The sequence below is a fragment of the Puma concolor genome, chromosome D1 (genome assembly GCF_028749965.1).
Source record: "Puma concolor isolate L17-30 chromosome D1, mPumCon1.1.hap2, whole genome shotgun sequence".
Classification (NCBI taxonomy): Eukaryota; Metazoa; Chordata; class Mammalia; order Carnivora; family Felidae; genus Puma; species Puma concolor.
Genome location: NC_141676.1, coordinates 49,813,324 through 49,836,911, shown reverse-complemented (window position 1 = coordinate 49,836,911; position 23,588 = coordinate 49,813,324). Strand labels below are relative to the sequence as shown.

The following is a 23,588-nucleotide window of genomic DNA, read 5'->3' as shown; positions in this document are numbered from 1 at the left end:
TAGTGTTCCAATAGGGATTATGCTCTTATTCTGCATTTACAGTTGATTTATAGAAAGTTCCAACCAAAATTTGGATACTCCATAAAAACCATATTTTTAATATTTGGTAATCATAAATATGTAATGTTATAATATCTTTTACACATAAATCAGATTTAATCTTTTGTGTTATTTCCTTAAGATAAAGTCTCATTAATGGGAATAGTTGGGGCAAAGATTATGAATACTTTTATGGCATCTAGAAACACATCTCAAACTGCTTTTCAAAAGATTACCTTCAATTACAAAGCTACTAGCAATGGATTGCATCATACATTGCATTAGATTCACCTCACAATCACCAGAGGTATATTATGGGAAATCCTTGGGTTTGTTTTAATTTTTTTTACTGTGGAGTTGGAACATTTTCCCTTTTTGAAAAGCAAGAGTTGCCTGTAGGAGCAACAGTTCAGGGCCACGTGGGATGTGGAAAGCTCACGAGGACTACGTCTCCCAAGGTGCCCCGCGGGCGCGCCGACAGGAAGTGGCTGGAGCATCTCCCGCCTCCACGCCGAGGCGAAGAGGTTCTATCCGGGGCCTTGGCGCTTCTCTTTCCTTTCGCGCCGGTTGCCGCTGCGGAGCGCGGCAGGTCCATGTGCGCAGTGAGCGGCGCTATTCCTGGCCCAGTAGCACCCGAGCTCCGGGTTTGACCGAGTCCGCGCTGCGATGGACCCCAACACCATTATCGAGGCCCTGCGGGGCACCATGGACCCAGCCCTGCGTGAGGCCGCGGAGCGCCAGCTCAATGAAGTAAGGACGCCGGGCGGGCGGTGGACTGTGGCAGGCCGAGCCCTCCGGGCCTGGCCAGAAGCGCGGACGGCGTCGCTGAGGGGCCCAACTGGAGGGGTGGGGCGGGAACCTAACTGCGAGTGCCGCGCCGGGGCGCCTCAGACTGCTGCGGTGGTGGCGGCGGCTAAGGCAGCCTTTGCGTCGGATCCTGAGCTGGGCCTCTGGCTGCGGTCAAGGCATGAGGAGCCGGCTGAGGCGAGGCGGGCGTGACGGGCTGGACACATGGCTGGCTCGGGTGGCCGGCCGCCCTCTGGCTCATACCCAGCTCGTTCCTCGCGCCCAGGAGGGGGCGAAACTCGCTGAAAGGTTTTTCAGACGTTTCCGGGAGCATTCTCGCTGGCGTCGGGTTTGGAGGGGCTCCTGGGAATGCAGAAGCTGGTCCTTTGGGGGCTGCGCCTGTCATCCTGTCACTTAAGTGGGCTGATCGGTGATCGGCACAACTTTCTTCTCTGCGACTGAGCTGTTAGGGAAAGCTTTCAGAGGCAAGCCCCCGCCTCTTTGGCAGGGCGAGGGTAGTGCTGAATACCAGTCTGATTCACTGCTCTTTTACTCTAATAATGCCTCAGTCGGGGAGGCAGGACAATGTAGTAGAAAGTCAGGTGAAGTACACCCTTCTAGGTAGAGCTGAACCACTAATTTTCTTGACTGACCTTGGGCAAGTCGCTTAACCTTTTAATGCTGAGTATCTCCCATTCATAACATCAGGCCACAGGGTTGCCGTGACGGTCAAGTGAGACAATGTAAGGCCGAGTGCCTTGAAATGTGCCAACCTCCATATCAACTCGCTCATGACTGGTTCCTTTTTTCTTCCTTATTTTCGAGGGACCACCCTTTGGAAAACAGCTTTAATATGTGGGCATACTATTGTACTACCTTAAGTTTCATTATTTCTAAATCAATGCAAGTTTTCATATTTTAGTGAGTATTTTAAAGGCTTCTTAAAAGGACCCCTGTAATTCCTATGCCAGTTAATAATTGTCTTTTGGTATACTACTGAGTGCAAGCTTTAGTGAAGTTCAGTGTACCTTTATTTTTAAACGGAAAAAGAAGTCCCTTTTTAAAGTAGAAATTCAGTTATTTTATGCTCCTCTTAACTGGTAAGTAACTCATTTAAAAACATTACTTATTATTGACTTTGCAGAAGCCACAGGAGTATTCCTAACAGGACATCATCAGTGTACAATGCTATGTCAGAGATCTCTGCCCTCAAGGAACTTGTGTTTTAAGAAGACCACCCACAGAGTTTAGACAAATAAAGTGTAAAATTATTTCAAAATAAAAAAGTTAAATTTTTTTTTTAATGTTTATTTATTTTGAGAGAGAGAGAGAGAGAGAGCGAGCACATGAGCAGGGGAAGGGCAGAGAAAGAGGGAGCCAGCACAGAGGAAGCCACACATATGGTGAGATCATGACCTGAGCGGAAATCAATAGTTGGTTGCTTAACTGACTGAGCCACCCAGGCACCCCTAAAAAAATTAAGTCTTACGTATATAAATGAGACCATCATTAGATCATACCAAGAGTGATGCTCAAGTTGTTTTTTTTTTTTTTTAAAGATGTTTTTAAGTATTCTCTCCACTCAAGGTGGTCCTTCAACCCACAACCCTGAGATCAAGAGTCCCGTACTTCACCCACTGAGCCAGTCATGCCCCAGTGCTCAAATTTTTAGGCTCAAAGTCACCTTGGGAGGAGCTTAGATTTCTTTTGGATATAAAATAATGCACTGAAACAAATTCCCATATTGAACCATTATGAAACTATGGAGGTAGTTATGGATCACTTTTTATTTTGATTTATTTTTGTGATAGACACAGGTTAAGATTAACATTTTGTTTATGAAGTATTAATACATGTGTAAGTTTAGGCACTCTAAAAGTTCAGTCACAGTGATTTCTACTATGACTTTATTATCCTGCCAAAACATGCTGTGTGTAATTTTTAATTTTAAAAATTACTATTTGAAAAAAAAAGTTGATTCCCTAATAGAAAAATTTGAAATTCATTCATTCTTCAAGCAGTTATTAAATGTCTGGTTATATATGCTGACATTTTGCAATTGAGACCTAGGATAAATATTTCACAATCTGATTTTTGGAAGATGAATAATCAAAATAGTATTCATAGCATTTTTTACTTAACTGTTAAGCTTCTTTTAGAGTTTTGGAATACTTTGGAGTAGTGAACACTGCTTTTCTGTGAAAGAAAATTTGGTGTCTAGCCTGTATTTCTGTAATTGTTAGCTGTTTACATTTTGCAAATTTCTTTCAATTATCACACCTCGATTTTTTAGTAAGTTTCCTAAGGTAACTTTTCTTTTAATTAGAATATTCTCATCTCTAGTCTTCATTCCACTTTAATGAAGTGTTCCCATTTGAATACTTTCTTGCTTTGACTTTTTTTGTGGCAGAACCTTAATTTAGGAAATAGATTCCAGATAAGTCTTGAAGAAGCTTGACTGTAGCAAGAATGAGGAAGTAACATTTTATTTCCATCAGGCTCTTCTTGATTTTGGATAAGACAGGATGAAGCAATCATTCCATACTGGTTTTTGTTTTTTTTTTCAGCAAGTTATATTTTGGTTCATTTTCGTTAAAAGAAAAAGATTGACATTTGAGTGAATCTTTTCAGCTAAGTGAACTAATCACGAACTGTAAAAATTGTAAATGTTATCAAAGTATTAATAGTGCAGATAAAACAAAAACAAAGTGCTCTTGCCTCGCAGTGATTACACTTAACTGTTTCATCTGTGTGGAACCTCTTTTACTCAGTTATCTCTCATACTTGTTTTCTTACTTCCCTCTATCATTGTTCAACTGTCTCCATATCACTAAGGAGTTCCCCTGGCAATGACACCCCAGACACACTATACCTCCCTTAGTTTATTTTTCTCTGTAACACTGGTTTGTCATACATATTTTACTTATTCTCGCCAGTATAATTTTCAAGTTTCATGAGGTGAGGAATTTTTGTCTTTTGTCACTGCAATTCTTTGATTTGTTAGTGTTAGGCTTTACTGACTTTATTATGACAGATAACAAACAGTAAGACTTTAGCTGTTATACCATCTCTCATTAGAGAATTTTTTAGAGTATTTATATGTTTTTTATATTTCATGTAGATAAAATTAAGAAATTTCCATGAGACTGCTGGAGACCACAGTAAGGAGACTGTTTTTTGGCAGATATTTTCAAGACACATTTTAGTATTCACCACTGATTTACACTGTAGCCTGGCACGAATTTTGATCCTTTTTTTTTTTCATTGCTGTTACAATTTTGGACTACATTATCATGTCTCAATTTGAAATTTCTTCATGTAACAAACTTTGCCTCAAAGACTGGAGAAAACCATTAAAAAGTACAAGCATTCTTGGAAATATAATTGAAAACCTCCTTAGTTATTTGATTTTTTTTTTTTTTAAACGATGAAGCATTTTGCACTAATTGGAGGATCTTAGGAAAGTTATTTAACTTCTAAGCATCATTTTCCTTATGTACAAAATAAAAGTAGTAATAGTGTATATATCATTGTGTCATGTGAGTTGATGCATGTAAAAAATTCAGCAAAGTGCTTGGAACCTGCTAAGTTCTCTCCAGGTTATTTGAACCACTGCATCAGTGCCAATTGATTAACCACTCTACCACACTATACATTTTATTTCTTGTCTCAGTCTAACTATAGTAGTTTCATATTTTAGTGGAAAATGGAGAAAGGATACAAGTACGTATTTGGACACTGAGATTGTTAGTAGATAGCATTATTGTATCATGAAAATTGGCACAATTATAAGCACAGTGCCTGACACTCCATGGACTCTCAGTAAATATTTTGTTGTATGCATGGAGAAATAAGAACTTGAATAATAGCCAGAAATGTCTTTTAATCTTTAAAGTAGATTTGTGTACAGGAAACTCATTTGACATATAAATTATATACTTTGAGATTGACTTCTATAGATCTAGAAGTACAGTTCTAAAAAATTTTAGGAAATTAAAATATATGACATTTGATATTTATTCATTCAACATTAATTATTTGTTATGTTTCCAGAGACTCCTACTTCCTACTCTTGCTCTCAGAAAAACTTGTTTCTTCCTTTATAAGATAAAGTTAAGACATTTGTGAAGGTTTTTGGCAGATTATTATAATAGACAAAGTCTCTGCCGTTCTTCCTGCTTTAGCTGCCAGTGTTCTTCAGTGGAAACCTTTCCATACAAACCTTTGCTCATGCTACTCATTCCTCCTATTAAGCTCTTATAACCTAAAAATGAAAGTTTTCCTGTTCACAAATCTCATCAATACCATCTTAAATGCCATCTTTTCCTACTCTGACCTTCTGTGGTACTTTGTAAACTCAAAACTCACCTTTTTAATACCTAGTTGTATATATTCTTAAATTTTAACTATTTTAATTTTATTTGAACTAGATGGTTGCTGTCTTTTCTACTCTAAAAGTGCATTGACTTTGAACTTAATCTCCAATGAGAATAAAATCTGTAGATGAAGATTTTTTTTTTTTAAATCTTCAGAGTATTAGCTGAGCATAGATGTTCAACAAATAATTGCTTCTGTTATTTTTAAAATATTTGGAAGAGGGCCACCTGAATGGCTTAGTCGGTTAAGCATCCGATTTTTCGTTTCAGGTCAGGTCATGATCGCATGGTTGTGGGATCCAGCCTTCCTTGGGCTCTGCACTGACAGGGTGGACCCTGCTCAGGAATCTCTCTCTCTGCCCCTCTCCTGCTGTCTGTCCGTCTGTCACGTGTGCGCGTGCTCTCTCTCTCTCTCTCTCTCTCTCTCTCTCTCTCTCTGTCAAAATAAATAAACTGTAAAAATATTTGAGGGGCGCCTGGGTGGCTCAGTTGGTTGTGTTAGACTTTGGCTCAGGTTATGAGTTCCAGCCCCACATTGGGGCTCTGTGTTGCCAGTGCTGAGCCTGTTTCGGATTCTCTCTCTCCTGCTCTCTGGCCTCCCCCTCATGCTTTCTTTCAAAATAAATAAACTTAAAAAAAATTTGAGTGACTATCATGTGGCAAATCCTATCTTTAATGCTGGAGATCTGATACCATACATAAGACAAAGTCCTCACTCTCATGAAGTTTACATTTGAACTTAAGTTTTAAATGTAATGTCAGGAAAATTTTTTTGAAACGTTTATTTAGGATGACAGCTTCCAGTCTGGTGTATTTAATAGCAAATGTCTTTGTGGTAGGTACTGAGTTAAGTAGATGGAAAGATTCTTGATTCCTACCTTTCTGGAGTTTCATAGTCAACACGGCCCTCATAACACATGTGGTTGGACTTACAGTAGAGCTATGTGTAAGTTTTGGATAAAGATACTTTTAAATCTGACTTTGGTTAAGGCAGATAGAATCTAAGTATCAGTATCCCTTCCCCTCTTACACTTGCAGCAAGAAAAATTGCCATAAGTAGAATTAGAAAGCTTACCTAGGAGCATTTTAAACCTTCAATTCCTAAGCTTAATGTGCTATAAAATGGTCATGTGATAGACATCCTGTTTCTCACATTCGTTATGTGAAAAAGTAAGTGGACTTAGCTTTGATATGTTTCTTGATATTTTGTGTTTATCTTTTAAATACATAAACTACCTGAGTCACTTCTAGGGTTTTCACAGATGATTACAATTACTAGTGTAAGTGATAAATTTTTATTTATAAATGGTGAATTTGATTGTTTAATTAAAGGACTTTTGAAATGTTCAATTAATGAAAATCTTAGATCTGGAAAAGTGCAAAATGATGGCATGTTTATAGGACAATTTGGCATGTCTAGAAATTCAGCAAAATACTTATGAGAATAAAATATGTGTTTTTGGAAGACAGAGTTGTCTGTACTCTGAGCAGGTAAAATTCCTTAATTAGGAATATCTCTAAGTAGATACTCTTCTGAATTTGGGAGAGGGAAAGTCTCTGGATACTTTGGCTGTTAGATAGGAAGTTATTCAGTGACACAGCATGTTAAAGATCTGAAAGAAAGATATTGCCATATTAACGTTTATAAGAAAAATTTCTTTTTCAGATAGAGTAGATGCATATATTATTTTACTTATTGTTTGCTTCTATCAGTGGCACATTAATGATATTTGATTTAAAGTGGTTTTTTTTTTCTTTTGGTTATAAGTCCTTTATAATTAAGTTTTTTAAAACTCCTTAGTGGGAAAGCATTTATGTATTACCGCTATTTAATGAAAGGCTGGAAGACTTAGTGAAGAGCCTCAGACTGGTCCTGATTTTATCACTATGATGATGTAACCTCACTATGCCTAATATTTCAGGTAGATAAAATCGGGATATTTGTCAGATTCTCTAGTAAAACAGAAAAGTTAGAAATCCCTTTGCTCTTGAAATTATCTGGCTGTATTCATTTATGTATTCTGATGTCACAGTGCCCTTATGCCCATCTTTTTCCTTATAAATAGTGTTAAGTACAGTAGCTAATTGAAGGTCTTTCAGATTGCATTCCACTGGAGAGAAATAATAAAAAGTTACCTCTTAAAGAGTTAGCTTTAAAAGATATTGACATTAGGTAATTACATTGGAAAATGTAGGTCTAGAGGGGAAACTGATATTGGAGAAAACATGGCTTAAATTTTAAGTTGAGTTTGAGGAGCTGGTAAATATCAGAGGGAAAATGTGTAGCAGGCAATAGGGAATGTGGAATTGAAGGTTAGGAGAGAAAGCAACAATGGAAAGGAGACTTTTCTTGGTGAATTGAGAGGGAGGGAGTGTCATCTGGAGGTGTAGGGTGGACTGGAGGGCTTCACTTTTGGCCATTCCTATTTTTGGAACTTTGAGAAACAGAAAAAAGGAGACTGGATAATTGTATATAAAAGGAGGAAGCCAAGAAAAGGAGTTTTAAGTAAGAAGGTTGGTTGTGGGTAATTTCGTTTCCTTTTTACTTCAATGATTAGTTTTTCTACGAGTCAACACGAATTACTTATGTATTAAGTAAAAAGCTATTAGAAAAAGAAAGGGTTGTTATTTTTAAATGAGGGAGGTTAAAGCAAAATTTAGACTTTTTTGATGGAAAAAGCGTTTAAAATATTGGTAACCTTACAGAAAACAATTTTCTGAATACAGAGTTAGTGAGTAGAAAGCTAGTAAGGGGGTGGGGATAAGATTGTAGGTTAAAGGGTCTGGCGAAATTTGTTTATGTGGGTATGTGTAATCATTTTTTCCTTTTGTAAAGTTAGACTTACTTGGGGAGGTGGGGGAAGCTGCCCCTAGAGTAGAAGTTTTTCAGGCCTATTATTACCTGTTATAATAATAGCTTTCCACCTGTGATGTTTTATATTCATTTATCCTAGAATTAAATCCTTGATACTGCTTCAAGACCTTATTATCTTCCTTATCAGGTTGTATAAAAATTTCAAAAAAAGTTCACACTTAACTAGATCTTGATGTCACAATTTATTCATTTTCATCTTTCATTATTGTCTTTCATTCTCCTAATAATCTCTTGAACATAACCCATACTTCTTTTCTTTTTAAAAATCCCACCCCCCCCCATCTCATCTCTATGGGTTTAAGTCCTTTTGGACCTAACTCAAAATTTTACGTCGAAATAGAATTAATACCCCAACCTACCTTATAGTGATCTTTTATTTCTGTAGTGTCTGACACATCGTAAGTACCAATAGGTGGAGCGGAGTTAAAGGAAATGGAATTCAGGTTGTGGCTTTTGAAAAATTTTGATGAAATGGGTTTAAGGGTGAATGTTGAATTGTCTGGGTTGATGACAATGAGAAGGTAAGAAGTTGTCTTGAAAGGTAATTTTGTGTTGTGGTTAGCAGCTTTTAAACTTTAGTATTAGCCGTTGTAGCTCTACCTAATGATGTATGATGACCCATTTGTTGCTTCAGTTCTTCTGGTTCTCTGATTGCTGGAAACGAGAAGCTTGAAGAAGGGCCTATAATTAGTGTCAGCATCTCTAACTCATACTCTAAAAGATTTATTGTAGCATCTTGAGGCCCATATCAATGTTTGCCAAACTGTTGAGAGTGATAACATAATTACTCAGATTTTATTATTTTTTTTAAGTTTATTTTGAGAGAGAGAGAGAGCGCGCGCGCATACGCATACCCAAGGGGGGGGAGGGAGAATTCCAGGCTGGCTCAGTATCAGCTCAGTGTGCAATTTGGGTCTCAAACTCAACAAACTGTGAGATTGTGACCTGAGCTGAAGTCAAATGCTTAACCAATTGAACCACCCATGTACCCCAATTACTCAGATTTTAAAAGGTTTTTGTGATGAAGAATGAGGCTAGTGATTAAAAGGAGGTTTTCCTGTTTGAACAGTTAAAGTGTATCTTTATTTGATCTCTGTTTTACAGTTGTACCAATCCATGGTCTTTTTTTCCTTCATTTTTAAACTTTATTGAGGTATAACTTACATGCCATAAAATACAACTATTTTAGGTGAAACTCAGTGATTTTTATTTTTAGTAGATTTAGCAAGTTGTACAACTGTCACCACAATCTAGTTTTGGAATATTTTTGTTTTCTCAGTAAACTCCCTCCTTCCAGTTTAATCTTGTATCCCAGGTCTAGGTAATTGCTAATCTACTTTTGCTCTGGATTTTCTTGAGTATGTCATGTCTGATATTTAGTATTACTTTATGTCTATTTGTTACCTTCTTTGGGAGGATACAAGGCGTTAGGGATTTCAGCTGGATGGACATTTGTACGGGGGCAGGTATATAAATATAAATGTCCCAGGTTGAGTTTGCTTGTGCTGTTTCTGCTGTCAGAAACATCCTTTTTTTTTCTTACCACGTGGTCTAGCTCTGTTGTCTGAAAGGAACACTTTTTTTCCTCACTTGCACTTTTGAGATATGTGCTTGTGTTTCTGAAGGCAAAGTAACTTAAAGAGTAATAAAATAAGCATTTATTTTCATGGTTCAGTTTTTTTTATAACTTGAATTCAACTACTTAAAGTATCCAATTCAGTTGTTTTTAGTATATTCAGAATTATGCAACCATCACCACAAACTTTAGAACATTTTCATCACCCCAAAAAGAAACTCTGTGCCTGTTAGCAGCACTCTCCATCTCCCTCTCTGCCCCCTGCCAACTCCCAGTCCTGGAGTATTGGCATCTTTCACACAATATATATATATTTTTTTTTATTTTATTTTTTTTAACGTTTATTGATTTTTGAGACCGAGAGAGACAGCATGAACAGGGATGGGTCAGAGAGAGAGAGGGAGACATAGAATATGAAACAGGCTCCAGGCTCTGAGCTGTCAGCACAGAGCCTGATGCGGGGCTCGAACCCACGAACTGAGAGATCATGACCTGAGCTGAAGTCGGATGCTTAACCGACTGAGCTACCCAGGCACCCCTCACACAATATATTTTTAAGGTTCACATATGTTGTAGCATGCATCCGTACTTCATTTTTTTTACTACCAAATATTTAATCATTATGTATGGATAAGCCACATTTTGCTTGTCTATTCATCAGTTGGTAGACATGGGTTGTTTCCACTTGAGGGCATTATAAATAATGCTGCTGTTAATGTTCAGGTAAAGGTAGTCTTGCCTTTTTTGTTGTTTTGGTTTTTTTTAGAGAGAGAGAGAGAGAGAAAGGGAGAGTGGGTGCGTGGGTGAAGGGCAGAGGGAAAGAGAAATCTTAAGCAGGCTCCATGCCTTGCATGGAGCCAGATCCCACGACACTAGGATCATGACCTGAGCTGCAATCAAGAATCGGACACTTAACCGACTGAGCCGTCCAGGTTCCCCCAGTTCTTTTTTAGAAAACCAGAAACAAATATGACAACTTTAGGAGTCTTTAACTTTTTCATACTGTTAATGAAAGTGACCAGGGTCCATAGTATAAACTGGAAAATAGAAAATGTGTGAAGAATAGCTTCTTTATAATCCTACCACCCAAGATACAACTATAGTAGCATTTTGGATATATTTCATTATTTTCTGTGTATGTTGCACTGGAATTTCATATAAGTGTATTAAATAATCCTATAGTTTGTATACTACTTTTATCATATGTTCAAAGCTATTGATTTTTAACTTTGTATTTAAATGTAACATGCATACAGAATAGTCATAAAGGTACAGTTGATTAATTTTCACAAACTGAACACACTATGTAAAATAGCCATATTCAGAAATAAAACATTATTAGCCCCTTGTAAACCACTTTCCAGGCTGTTAATTTTTACTGATTTCGTTTGTGTGTAGCCACTTAGTAGAACATCTCTACTGGGAAATTATTACTGAATTGGGGAAATAGACATTACCGAGGATGTGGTTTTTGAGCTGTTGGTGCCAGTGTAGGTTAAGAATGCTAGTTGGGATAAATGGGAAGGCGAATACAAACATCCAAAATATTTTAGGAGGTAGGTTATTAAATTTTTCTTTTAGTTCATAGTTGGTGAGTGATGGGAAATAAGGCTGGGACCAACTTCCAGGTGGGTAGCCTTTTGTGCCAAACAGTGGAATAAAGTACTGAGAATATTTATTGGCAGAAATTTAAAACCTGTTTTTTTGTTTGTAGGCACACAAGTCTCTGAATTTTGTTTCAACACTGCTTCAGATTACTATGTCGGAACAACTGGATTTACCTGTGAGACAGGCAGGCAAGTTACTAAATTATTTTCTTGGGTTTATGTAAGTCATTTATTTAAAAGGTTCACAGTTGAATAGCAGAGGTATGTTGGGATGGCCCTTCATTGATTTTCTTCCCTGAAACTTGGTTTGCCCTCTTGTGTTTACTACAAACAGCTAGTGCCTTGATATTTGGTGGCAGAAAAGAATGTGATATTTCCTTGAATTAAAAGAGAAGCTAAAAAGAGAAATTGATAAGGTTTATTAAAAGATTGTTTATTCCCTGTTTATTTGCCCAGTGGATGATTCTAAGATACAAACCTCTTTGTTTATCAGTTGTTCCTTTAATTTTTGCCTTTATTGTTTAAATCATTTAGAAAAATACTACAGTAGCCCTCATTTATCCATGCTGGATACATTTTAAGACTCTCAGTAATTGCCTAAAACTGTGCATAGTACCAAATGCTATATATACTACATTTATTTTTATACATACATGCTTATTGATAAAGTTTAATTTGTACATTAGGCGAGTAAGAGATTAGTTACAGTAACTAATAAAAATTAGAGCAATTATAACAATATACTGTAATAAGAGGTATGTGCATGTGGTCTCTCTCAAAATACCTTCTTTTCCTGTACTTACCCTTGTGATGGTGTGAGAAGATAAAATGCCTGTGCAATGAGATGTGGTGTGGTAGATGATGTAGGCATTTTGACATGATGCTAGGCTACTGTTGGCCTTCTGGTAATACGTCAGAAAAGATCATCTCATCTGCTTCCTGACTGTGGGTGACCGCGGATAACTGAAACCACAGAAAGTGAAACTGCAGAAGTGGGGGGAACTACTGTATTTCTTAGTTCCAGTTTCAACAAGATATTGAGCAATTCTCTCAGTACCAAATAGTGTGTGAAAATGTGGTACACTATTTCTGATATTAGCTGTTAGTATGCAAAATAATAGAATTCCCATCTTTAGGGTCCTGTTACTTAATTTATTTGCAGATGTATTAATTTTGTTATAGGAAATATAAAATACTAATAATTGCACCATTCTAGGAAAACCAGTTATATTCTGATATTATTTCTTGCTGTTCTTTTTCCCTACATCAATTTCGTTAAATTTTTTTTGCTTCATTTAATGTATAGTAATCATTTCCCTTTTCTTCATATAGTGTTAGTTTTAAAACTTATATTTCAGTGGCTACATAATTTACCATAATGTGCCATAGGCAGTGAACCATTTCTCAATTGTTAGCATTTAATCTTAGATTTCTTTCATTAACAATTGTATTCCCAGTACCTAAAATACTGCCTGATACACCAAAAGTAATTAAAAAATAAATGAATGCCTATAAGTTTATTATTTTTTACAATATTGGTATATAAGTAGCACAATAATAGAATATTTTTTATGTTTATAAAATATAGTGATTTCACTGGACCCTGGTCAGATGTAAATCTTTATTTTAACTGTCCTTTCTCTTTTACCAGTGAAGTTGGCATTTTCCCATTTGGTTATTCTTTTAAATAAGAATCTTTGACTTTAAAATATGAAATTTTTACTTAAGATGTTGAAAGTGGCATTTAGGGGCCTTAATATTTTGAGACATGATTATGTGCATTAACAAAATTAAATTGTGCTAGAAAGTTGTTTAGTATGTACAAAACCAGAAGCAGCCAAACTGTGGAATTAGTAAAAATTTTAAAATATAATAACTACTTTAAAAGTTGCATTCTTATAATAATTGAATGATCCTGGGGCACCTGGGTGGTTCAGTCACTTAAGCATCCGACTCTTGATTTTGGCTCAGGTCATGATGTCATGGTCCTTGAGTTCGAGTCCCATGTTGGGCTACACACTGACAGTACAGAGCCTGCTTGGGATTCTCTCTCTCTCTCTGCCCCTTCTCCATGTGCACGTTCTCCTTCTCTCTCAAAATAAATAAACTTAAAAAAAAAAAATTGAATGCTACTCTTTAGTATAGGGCATATGGTGATAGCAGCTGCTAGATGATAGAAATAAATACTCAGAGGCTCTATGCAGAGGACATAGGAGTGTATCAAGTCTTAATTTTAATCTTTGTTCTGTTTTGGAAGAATCAAAATTCTGGAAATAGTAGTAATCTAAAATATGTTACATATACTGAGTCTGTGGGGTTTTTTTAAATTATTTATTATTATTATGTTTTTGAGTAGGGGAGAGGCAGAGGGAGAGGGAGAGAGGATCCCAAGCAGGCTCCACACTCAGCATGGAGCCCTAACTGGGGCTCAGTCTCATGATCTTGAGATCACAACCAAAATCCAGAGTCAGATGCATAACTGACTGAATCACCCAGGCTCCCTGAGTCAGTGTTCTTTATTGTAGATGTAGTTTGTCTTAAAACTTTTGTTGAAGGGTATTTTAATGTGTAGTATTAATCTCTTTTGCAATACTAAGGGTATTTTAATGTGTAGTCTTAATCTCTTTTGCAATACTTTTAAGGCGGGATATTATTTTAATTCCCAAGATAAACAAAGTAGAATGTAAAAATCATAGATGTATTAGTTATCCTTATTCAAATAGGTATAAAACTCCAGGTAAGTGTTAATTACTAATCAGAGAAGAGCTGGTATTTTTTAGAATTTAGTAATTGATTAATTTTGAATAATTTCCCTTTCCTGTACATCTTATGCATTTGTGATTGAAGGTTCTCTCATGGGAAGGGGAGGACTGGATTAAAAGCACTGTTAGCAATCTAGTTCATGTTAACTAGCAATGTTCAAGATAGCAGTGTGATCGGTAACACAAAATAGGTAATCTGTAATTTTTGAACATAGCAAATTCTCCCATAAAATAAAATGAATTTGAAGTAGTACAATTGCATATTAATGAAATACTTAAATTTGTAGACTAGAGATTTTTATACTATAATTTTTCTATGATAAAAATAACAGCCTTTGTACGTCTTAGTTTGGGCTGCTATAACAGAATACCATAGACTGCATGACAGAAGTTTATTCCTCACAATTCTAGAAGCTGAATAGTCTTAAGATCAAGAAGCCAGCAGATTTGGTGTCTGATGAGAACCCACTTTCTGGTTCTTAGAACCTCACATGGTGGAAGGGGAAGAACCTCTAGGGTTTCTCTTTTAAATTTTTTTTTTTTTTCAACGTTTATTTATTTTTGGGACAGAGAGAGACAGAGCATGAACGGGGGAGGGGCAGAGAGAGAGGGAGACACAGAATCGGAAACAGGCTCCAGGCTCTGAGCCATCAGCCCAGAGCCCGACGCGGGGCTCGAACTCACGGACCGCGAGATCGTGACCTGGCTGAAGTCGGACGCTTAACCGACTGCGCCACCCAGGCGCCCCATAGGGTTTCTCTTTTAAATGCATTAATCACCTACAAAAGGCCTCACCCCTAATGCTGTCATTTAGGGGGTTAGGATTTTGACATAAACTTGAGGGGGGCCACAAACATTCAGTCTATAGTAGTGTTACTAATTGTTGAAGCTATATTGGTATGTGTATGTGGTTTTATCTTTAGAGGCTTCGTTTAGAAAATTGATACGGTGAAATTAAATAGCTTTCTGACAGAAAACAGGATAAAAAATATTAGGAATAAATGTGATGTAAAAAGTCTTTAGCAGTTTTGTTTGTATAGTGTGTTTATTTGCAGAGTTCTCTAAGGCTATATGTTTAATAATAACTTTATGGATCATAACAGTAGCTAAGAATTAAACTTGTATTTTGATTATCAACTTTTAAAATAATAGAAGGCAGTATTTTGTTTTTAAAAAAGGATAGCTTTACTGACAGTGGTTGGTCCGAAAGAAATAAATTGAGGTGTGGACACTTATAGGGGTATTCACAATGCTTTCACAGTAAATACTGTTGTCAAATTTATCTACATTTTAGGTGTTATCTATTTGAAAAATATGATAACACAGTATTGGCCTGATCGGGAAACAGCACCAGGAGATATATCTCCTTATACTATTCCAGAAGAAGATCGACATTGTATTCGAGAAAATATTGTAGAAGCTATTATCCACTCTCCTGAGCTCATCAGGTATATGTATATTTTTAAAACTTACCCATTGTTCCAGGTATATAATTTGTGGAGTTTGGGAGGGGGTCTTTCCAGAACATAAAAACCTGTCTTTTTTTTAAAAATTTTTTTTATTTTTTATTTTAGAGAGAGAGAGAGAGAGAGAGCGCGCGCACAAGCCCCGAAGAGGGGCAGAGGGGGAGATAGAGAATCTCAAGCCCCTGCTTCGGGCTTGATCTCACATAACTATAAGATCATGACCTAAGCTGAAATCAAGAGTCAGGTGCTTAACTGACTGAGCCACCCAGGCGCCCCTAAAAACCTGTCATTTTTTTTTTTTTTTAATTTTTTTTTTTCAACGTTTTTTATTTATTTTTGGGACAGAGAGAGACAGAGCATGAACGGGGGAGGGGCAGAGAGAGAGGGAGACACAGAATCGGAAACAGGCTCCAGTCTCTGAGCCATCAGCCCAGAGCCTGACGCGGGGCTCGAACTCACGGACCGCGAGATCGTGACCTGGCTGAAGTCGGACGCTTAACCTACTGCGCCACCCAGGCGCCCCAAAACCTGTCATTTTTATAGCAGTAAACTTAACAAATGCTGTTACAGGCAAATTTCTTTTTATTTAATTTTCTTACTGTGATTTTTACAGTTATAAAACCTAAAGGTTTTAAACTTACTGTAAAACTTGTGAAACATAGTGTGATCAGGTGGACACAGGTAAAAGAAAACTTTAGAATGCTGTCATATACGTTATATTTTATAGTCTTGGTTGTTGGTTTTTTTTATTTTTTAAGTTTATTTATTTTGAGAAAGACAGAGACATGTAAGTGAGGGAGGGGCAGAGAGATGGGGAGAGAAAAATCCCAAGCCGGCTCCATGCTGCCAGCATAGAGCCCAATGTGGAGCTCAAACTCACGAAACCGCCAGATCATGACCCAAGCTGAAACCAAGAGTCGAATGCTTAACTGACTGAGCAACCCAGGTGCCCCATATTTTATAGTCTTGATAATTTAAAAGCTCTTATTTTTATATGATTCTGCAGAATTTTTAATGAGAATAACTATGTTCTAAATGAAACTCGTCAGTTGATGATGGGGTGAAAAATAAAAAAATAAAATCACCTGTATTAAAAAAATTTTTTTGAGGGGGCTCCTGGGTGGCTTGGTCTGTTGGGCAGCCGGCTTTTGGCTCAGGTCATGATCTTGCAGCTCGTGAGTTTGAGCCCCGCGTCTGGCTCTGTACTGACAGCTCGGAGCCTGGAGCCTGCTTTGGATTCTGTCTCTCCCTCTGTCTCTACCCCTTCCCTGCTTGCACTCTGTCTCTCTCTGTGTCAAAGGTAAATAGACATTAAAAATTTTTTTTAAATTTTTTTATTTTTGAGACAGAGGCAGGGGAGAAAACAAGGGAGGGGGCAGAGAGAAGGGGAGCCACAGAATCCAAAGCAGGCTTCAGGCTCTGAGCTATTAGCACAGAGCCTGATGTGGAGCTTAAACCCACAAACCACAAGATCATGACCTGGACTGAAGTCAGACGCTTAACCGACTGAACCACCCAGGGGCCCCCAAATCACCTTGTAATTTGTTGGGTTTCTTTTAAATCAGTAGGAACAGGTAGATTTTGCTCAGGGGCTTACTTTTTTCTAAACAGCAATTTTCTTGGAGCAGAATTTTATCTAGGTAGCATTTCTTCCTCTTTATTGTTTATTTTTGACTTTCAGGGTACAGCTTACTACATGCATTCACCATATCATCAAACACGATTATCCAAGCCGCTGGACTGCCATTGTGGACAAAATTGGCTTTTATCTTCAGTCTGATAACAGTGCTTGTTGGCTAGGAATTCTTCTTTGCCTTTATCAGCTTGTGAAAAATTATGAGTAAGTGTCTCTCAATTCCTACAGAGATTTGAGAAGTAGGAAAAGCTTGGAAATTTTAAGGTAGTCTGTTTGAACATCTAAAATTACATTTGGTATATAAATATTAGTGAATTATATGTTGATTTTAATTCAGTATTTTCTTTTTGAAATAGCATTCTTATTTTAATTCTGCAATTGCTTCTGTTGATTCAACTAAGAAACTCCTTGTGCCCTTTTTTCTTGCTATGTTTCCCTATTCAAAAACTGAGTTATCTTTAATTCCTCAATATGGGCTCATCAATTTGTGCTGATTAAAGGCCTAAACTAAACATGAGCTTTTTTAAAATGTGAAGGGTAGCAGAGTACTTTGAGCATTAGAGCTCTTTATTTAACTTCTGGCTTTCTGTGAATTTTTTATCTTAATTTGGGGTCTTGATAAGATCCTTTAAGAAAGATATGTTGAAATTTCATATGATCATTTGTAATCATTGTATTTTGAGGGATCCTGTTTCAGTGTTTGCATATTTGAACAAATTATAGTTCATATAAGTAAGTAGTGTCAGTAAGACACATTTTAGGTTAAGGGATCATTTTAGATTTGGGGTTAGGGATGAGAAAAAATACATAACCTTGGAAGTTGAGGCATAGCACTAAAGGTGGTAAGCCAAATGTTGAAGGGATTATCTCCAAGTGTATAGTGAAAGTAATGAAATTTTTAGGCACTTAAAAGTTTTGACACTAGAAAATTATGAGGAAGGCATGAGGAACACTTAACACCATGATGGTGGCTTTATTTCCAGTCCTAACAGCTACACAGATGCCATTGTGAGCCCTCTAATTCTGGGGCTTGTAGTTAGCCTCCAATATAAATACCCTTTTTGGGTCCCAGCTCAAAGTAGCTGATGAACTGCTGCTTTTCTTCTGAGCAGGAGAGAAATATACCATTTACAGCATTGGTACTGGTGTTTTCTTGTGTTCCCACCAGCTACCCATCTTCCTGCTAAGGAATGTTCCAGCTGTTGCTCCAACCTCTGTCAGAGTGCCAGTTGTTGTAGTTCTGGTAAGTGAGTGATTAAAATGAGAGAGAATAACAATAATCTGTTATTGTCATTGAGGAGGTTCAAGTCTCTCCTGTCCTATAATCTTAGCAGGAGAGAGTGTGACAGGGATTTTTTTTTAATGGGAGACATAGGAGGCTGCTACAGTATTGGAATTCCAGTTCATTTTCCGCCAGTGTTGATTGTGGAGCACAAGGTGTTCACAAGGGATCTGTGTGGACTAAAGCAGTTCTAAGAAAATTCATGGAGAAATTGGAAGTTGTGGTGGTCTTCAGGAGCATAGATCCTCAGGAAATGCTTGTCAGTTGAAGGAGCACAGAAGGAGCATTTGAAGAGGAAAGCATGTCACACCATACGGAGTAGTATGAACAAAGAAAGGTACAGAGGTGGAAATGAGATACTGTCTTTAGTGGGTAGTGAGGAGACCACTAAATGGTATGGATAATTTCTGTTGAGAGGTGGGGGATAATTTTGGTCTGGTAATTGGGACCATGTTAAAGAGAGTTTTGAATGCCATGATGGAGAATTTGGATGTGATTCTTTTAGATGCTGATATACCATTGAAGATTTTTTTTGTTTGTTTTTTAAGAGAAAAGTGATGGACTAGTACTTAGGATTTCTGGTGAGCCTGGCTCACCAGATTGTCACATTGTAGCCTTGTGGTAGTCCGCTTTTATTAGTGTCATATTTTCATGCTTTCAGGAACTTTTCAGGTCTTATGGGATAGTGATTTGTTTCCTATCATAATTATTTTCACATACCAGTTAGTTTAGATTAGCAACTAATACCATCTAACTTCTAGTCCTCTCCTTGATATTGAGAGGGAGGTAGGAAAGAAGAATGTGTAATATGAAATGGGTAGTCAAACCCTCTTAATGTGAGTGATCATCTGGGTTGGATAAGTGGAGAGAAGCACCTAATATAGTTCTACCTTTATTGTTAAAAGGAAATATTTTTTTTTAAGGAAATATTTTCTATAATTACTATAGTTTATATAATCAGATTGGAGAGTGCAAATGGCTTCCTTTCATAAACTGTTGTGGTTTTTTTGACTCAACTGTGCAGATAATGTTTTAAAATGTATGCTACATGTAATTTCTTAGCACATTAAAATACTACTTAAAATAATGTCAGTTTATTGTTTAATAGTCTCTGTTGTTATTAGTGAGAACATTTGTCTTGGTGTTTTTTTATTGTGAGCAATTTACTTTGGTTCTAATTTCATCCAGTAGGGAAAAAGAATCTGGCTTTTTTACCTTTATCTTTTAAAAATGTGCTCAAATATTCAATTCTTAAATACATTTTCTTCCTTCAGGAAGGCTACCAGTAGATAAAACTGGAGTCTGGTAGGGAACACCAATTTAAAGTGGTTTAGATTAATCTGAAAAGATAAATTGTGTCTTTTAGAATAATGACTTAACAACTAGTCTGTATTTTGCAGAGCTTTTCTTCCTATTCCTTAATGAAGCTGGGGTGTCTTTCCTATATTTCTAGTCCATTAAGTTATTTAAAATTTTTTTCATTGAAGCATATTTGACAACTTTTTTAAGTTGAAGTATAGTTTAATTTTTTAAAAAACCAACAGACCTTTTTAAATAATACTGTTAAAAGGCCGAGAAATCTCTATGCGGAAATTTCTCACTTAGGTCAGCAATTCTTTACCCACATCCTTGAACAAATGTGATTCCAAATTCAAGATTTTTTGGATTTTAGAAAGGTAGCAAGGTTCACATAATACATGTTAAACACTCCTTTTGAAATTGAACCATCACTCAGTAGTCCAACACATTCTTGTTTTTTTCAAACACATTATTATATCTGCTATGAAATGTGTGAATATCCACTCTAGATGGGATAAGTGAAGGTCATAAATAGCCCGTTGAGGTCAGGTTTTGTTGCCAGATAGGTTACAAAAGACCTTCCTGTTTATAGTACTTTTAGAAGTAGAATATTTTCTGCCTTATAGATGCCATTTCTGCCTTAATGGTCTTGGTATGTAAATAACAAGGATGGTAATATACAATTGATTTTATGTCAGCTGCTAATATTTAAAAGTCAAGTCATTGTAGCTCCTCATTTGTATCAGTATTCACAAATAGAGATTGCATAGTGACATGGTTAAGAGGACAGACCTTTGATCTTGACTGATGAGGTTTATACCTCGATGAGTATACAGGGAAGGATACTTCTTTGTGCCCCAGTTTCCTCAAACCATGGAAGTAAGGATGCTAATGGAGCCTTGAAGATTATTGGCTTCATAATGAATGTTCAGAAAATTTTAAATATTTTATTATTATTTCAGGGTTTTCTTAAGTTGCTTTTGCTTGTGATTTGGTTCCATAGTTGGTTTTTCTTTTTCTTTCTAGGAATCTAAAGTTGCTTAGGAAGTATTTGTTTATATATTTATGTGAACAAACAAGCACTTTAATTTTGTAACTCATACATATAAATAAAATTGTGAAATAAATTCTTACAGAATTAGTTTGTATTCCTACCCAAAGGTACAAGAAACCAGAGGAACGGAGTCCACTGGTAGCAGCAATGCAGCATTTTCTGCCAGTTCTAAAGGACCGTTTTATCCAGCTTCTTTCTGATCAGTCTGATCAGTCTGTCCTTATCCAGAAACAAATTTTCAAGATCTTCTATGCTCTTGTTCAGGTAATTTTTATAAAACCGTTTTTATATGTAATAAGTCTGTCTTTGCTACATTAAAAGATAAAGAATTTACTTGTCTTAATTTCATGTGAAAATCTGGATCAAGTAGATCTCTTGCTAGTCAAATATAAATCGCCAAAATTGTAAGTACATTAAAAGTCTTACCAAGCACACTTCCCTAAATACACAAACAACTCCAATAAATCTTAAATTATAACTGGTCATCTTAAGCTCCCATAAACCATCTAACACTATTTACAAAATCAGTAAAAAATTTTTATGCCTTTCACCTTAAGCATTCACAAAGTCTGAAAATCAATTACTGAAATTACAGTTTATATCTAGCATGAACCTGATATGCCAAATGTACCTAGATTGTCCAAGTAATTACGAAACCTATTCCTAAGCTTTTTTTTTTTTTTTAATTTTTTTTTTTCAACGTTTATTTATTTTTGGGACAGAGAGAGACAGAGCATGAACGGGGAGGGGCAGAGAGAGAGGGAGACACAGAATCGGAAACAGGCTCCAGGCTCTGAGCCATCAGCCCAGAGCCCGACGCGGGGCTCGAACTCACGGACCGCGAGATCGTGACCTGGCTTGAAGTCGGACGCTTAACCGACTGTGCCACCCAGGCGCCCCTATTCCTAAGCTTAACACAAAAATGCTAGTACTTTTGATTTACTTGACTGGCACACAATAATGGGCTTCATCATTTTTACATATTCTAAGTGTGCGATAAAAGATATCCACTAAGAAAGTGATTGTATGTGTATTCTCAGTGGGATGTAATTATTTATATGAAACCGTTTTTGATCAGTATTAAAAGTCTGGTTCTTTTTGTGCCATGTAGCCAAAGAAGGATTCATCTCATCTACTAGGACCTTTGGTTCAATTCATGCCCTTGCTTAACTTTTAAAATATCATTTAAATAGAACTGTGACTTCCCCAAAGATTGTAACTGACTCTATTGTTTGGTTGGATTTTGCATTTCTTTGCTAAATCTGTAGATTTAATAGATTTAGACAATCTCTTATCTCCCAGTCTTAAGCAAAGGGCACTTGAAGTGATTTGGATATATACTATCTATACTGTTTTCGTTTGTTTTCTAGTTGGTAAGATTATAACTTTTTTAGATTGTTATTTTTATAAATTGTTTTAGGGCATAGGACAAAATAGTTACCTCCCCAACTAATTTTTTTGACACCAGCATACCCTGGTATCAAAATATAGCCCTGTCTCACTTGTGAAAATAGATAGATACCCTAAAATTCTAAATAGGATATTGATTTTATGAGCCCATTAAGAGGATTTATCCAAAGAACAGAGTGGATCAACAGATCAGTTTTTGTGATTAACTCATATTACATGAAAAAAAAAAAAGACCTGTAATCATGTTTAAGAATATCAGAGAAAGCATTTGATCAAACTTAATAAGCTTTCCTACTTAAAACAACTCTTAAGAGTCCTGGAATAGAGATTTTCTTCACTTGGTAAAAGACATTCACTAGAAGTCCATAATGTCACTCCTGTGGTGAAAATAAAACATACTTCCAGTAATTTGGATGACAAGGATGCCTACTGTCATTGCCACAACTCTCCACTGTAGATAACTGACCAGATCAGCCGAATGAGAGATTTGGTTGGGTACTAAAAAATTAAATGAAATACTTTTTGTAGGTTTTGTGAAGAATTAAAGGAAGTCAGATTTTCTTTTGTAAGGATTTTTAAATAATTGATTCTTGATTTTCATTCAGTATACACTACCACTGGAACTGATAAACCAACAGAACCTGACAGAATGGATAGAAATTTTAAAGACTGTTGTGAACAGAGATGTACCTAATGTAAGTAAGTCTCCTTGTGTTCTTAACATTACTAAAATACTGAAGTATCTTTTGAAAATTTTAACTGATCTTTCCTGTAAATTTTTTAAGAGTTTATATAATTCATAATACAAATTATTCTAGATGGAGAGACCACTTTGTTTACATATGTGCATATACTAAGTAAAAAATTATAAAGGGTTATTTCATATATTATTATTTAGGTACGTATATATATCTCTTTATCTTTATTCTTCTGTTTCTTTTCAGTTTTTATTTATTAATATTAAAAATCTTATTTAGGTTTTATTTTATTTAACTAAACTCTACACCCAGAGGTGGGGGTCAGACTCACGACTTTAAGATCAAGAGTTACACGCTGTTCATCACCTCACATAGTTACAAAATTCTTTTCTTATGATAAGAATTTTAAAGATCTACTCTCTTAGCGACCTTCAAGTATACAGTACAGTATTGTTAACTATAGTCAGTATGTGGAACATTACATATCTAGAACTTCTTTATCTTATAATTGACAGTTTATATTTTTTGACTACCTTCTTAAATTTACGATGGTAATCATTTCACAATATATGCGTATATCAAATCATTGTGTTATACATGTTAAGTTAATACAATGTTATATATTAACTATGTATAATTTTAAAAGACACTCATTGTTAGATTTTAACCTATTAATTTATCAGACACTTATGAACCAGGGGAAGAATTTGGCAAATTAGTAA

The 23,588-nt window shown here is 36.2% G+C and overlaps 1 protein-coding gene across 1 annotated transcript in view; it reads left to right on the top strand.

Moving 5' to 3' along the window:
- Nucleotides 1-547: 547 nt before the first annotated feature.
- Nucleotides 548-23,588, top strand: part of IPO7 (importin 7) — a 46,677-nt gene continuing 23,636 nt past the window's right edge. The window contains exons 1-6 of the mRNA XM_025928086.2: nucleotides 548-789; nucleotides 11,367-11,448; nucleotides 15,316-15,469; nucleotides 17,169-17,327; nucleotides 20,866-21,022; nucleotides 22,774-22,863. Coding sequence (XP_025783871.1) covers nucleotides 706-789; nucleotides 11,367-11,448; nucleotides 15,316-15,469; nucleotides 17,169-17,327; nucleotides 20,866-21,022; nucleotides 22,774-22,863 — 726 coding nt within the window. The 5' untranslated portion in view covers nucleotides 548-705. The remainder of the gene's footprint in view (nucleotides 790-11,366; nucleotides 11,449-15,315; nucleotides 15,470-17,168; nucleotides 17,328-20,865; nucleotides 21,023-22,773; nucleotides 22,864-23,588) is intronic.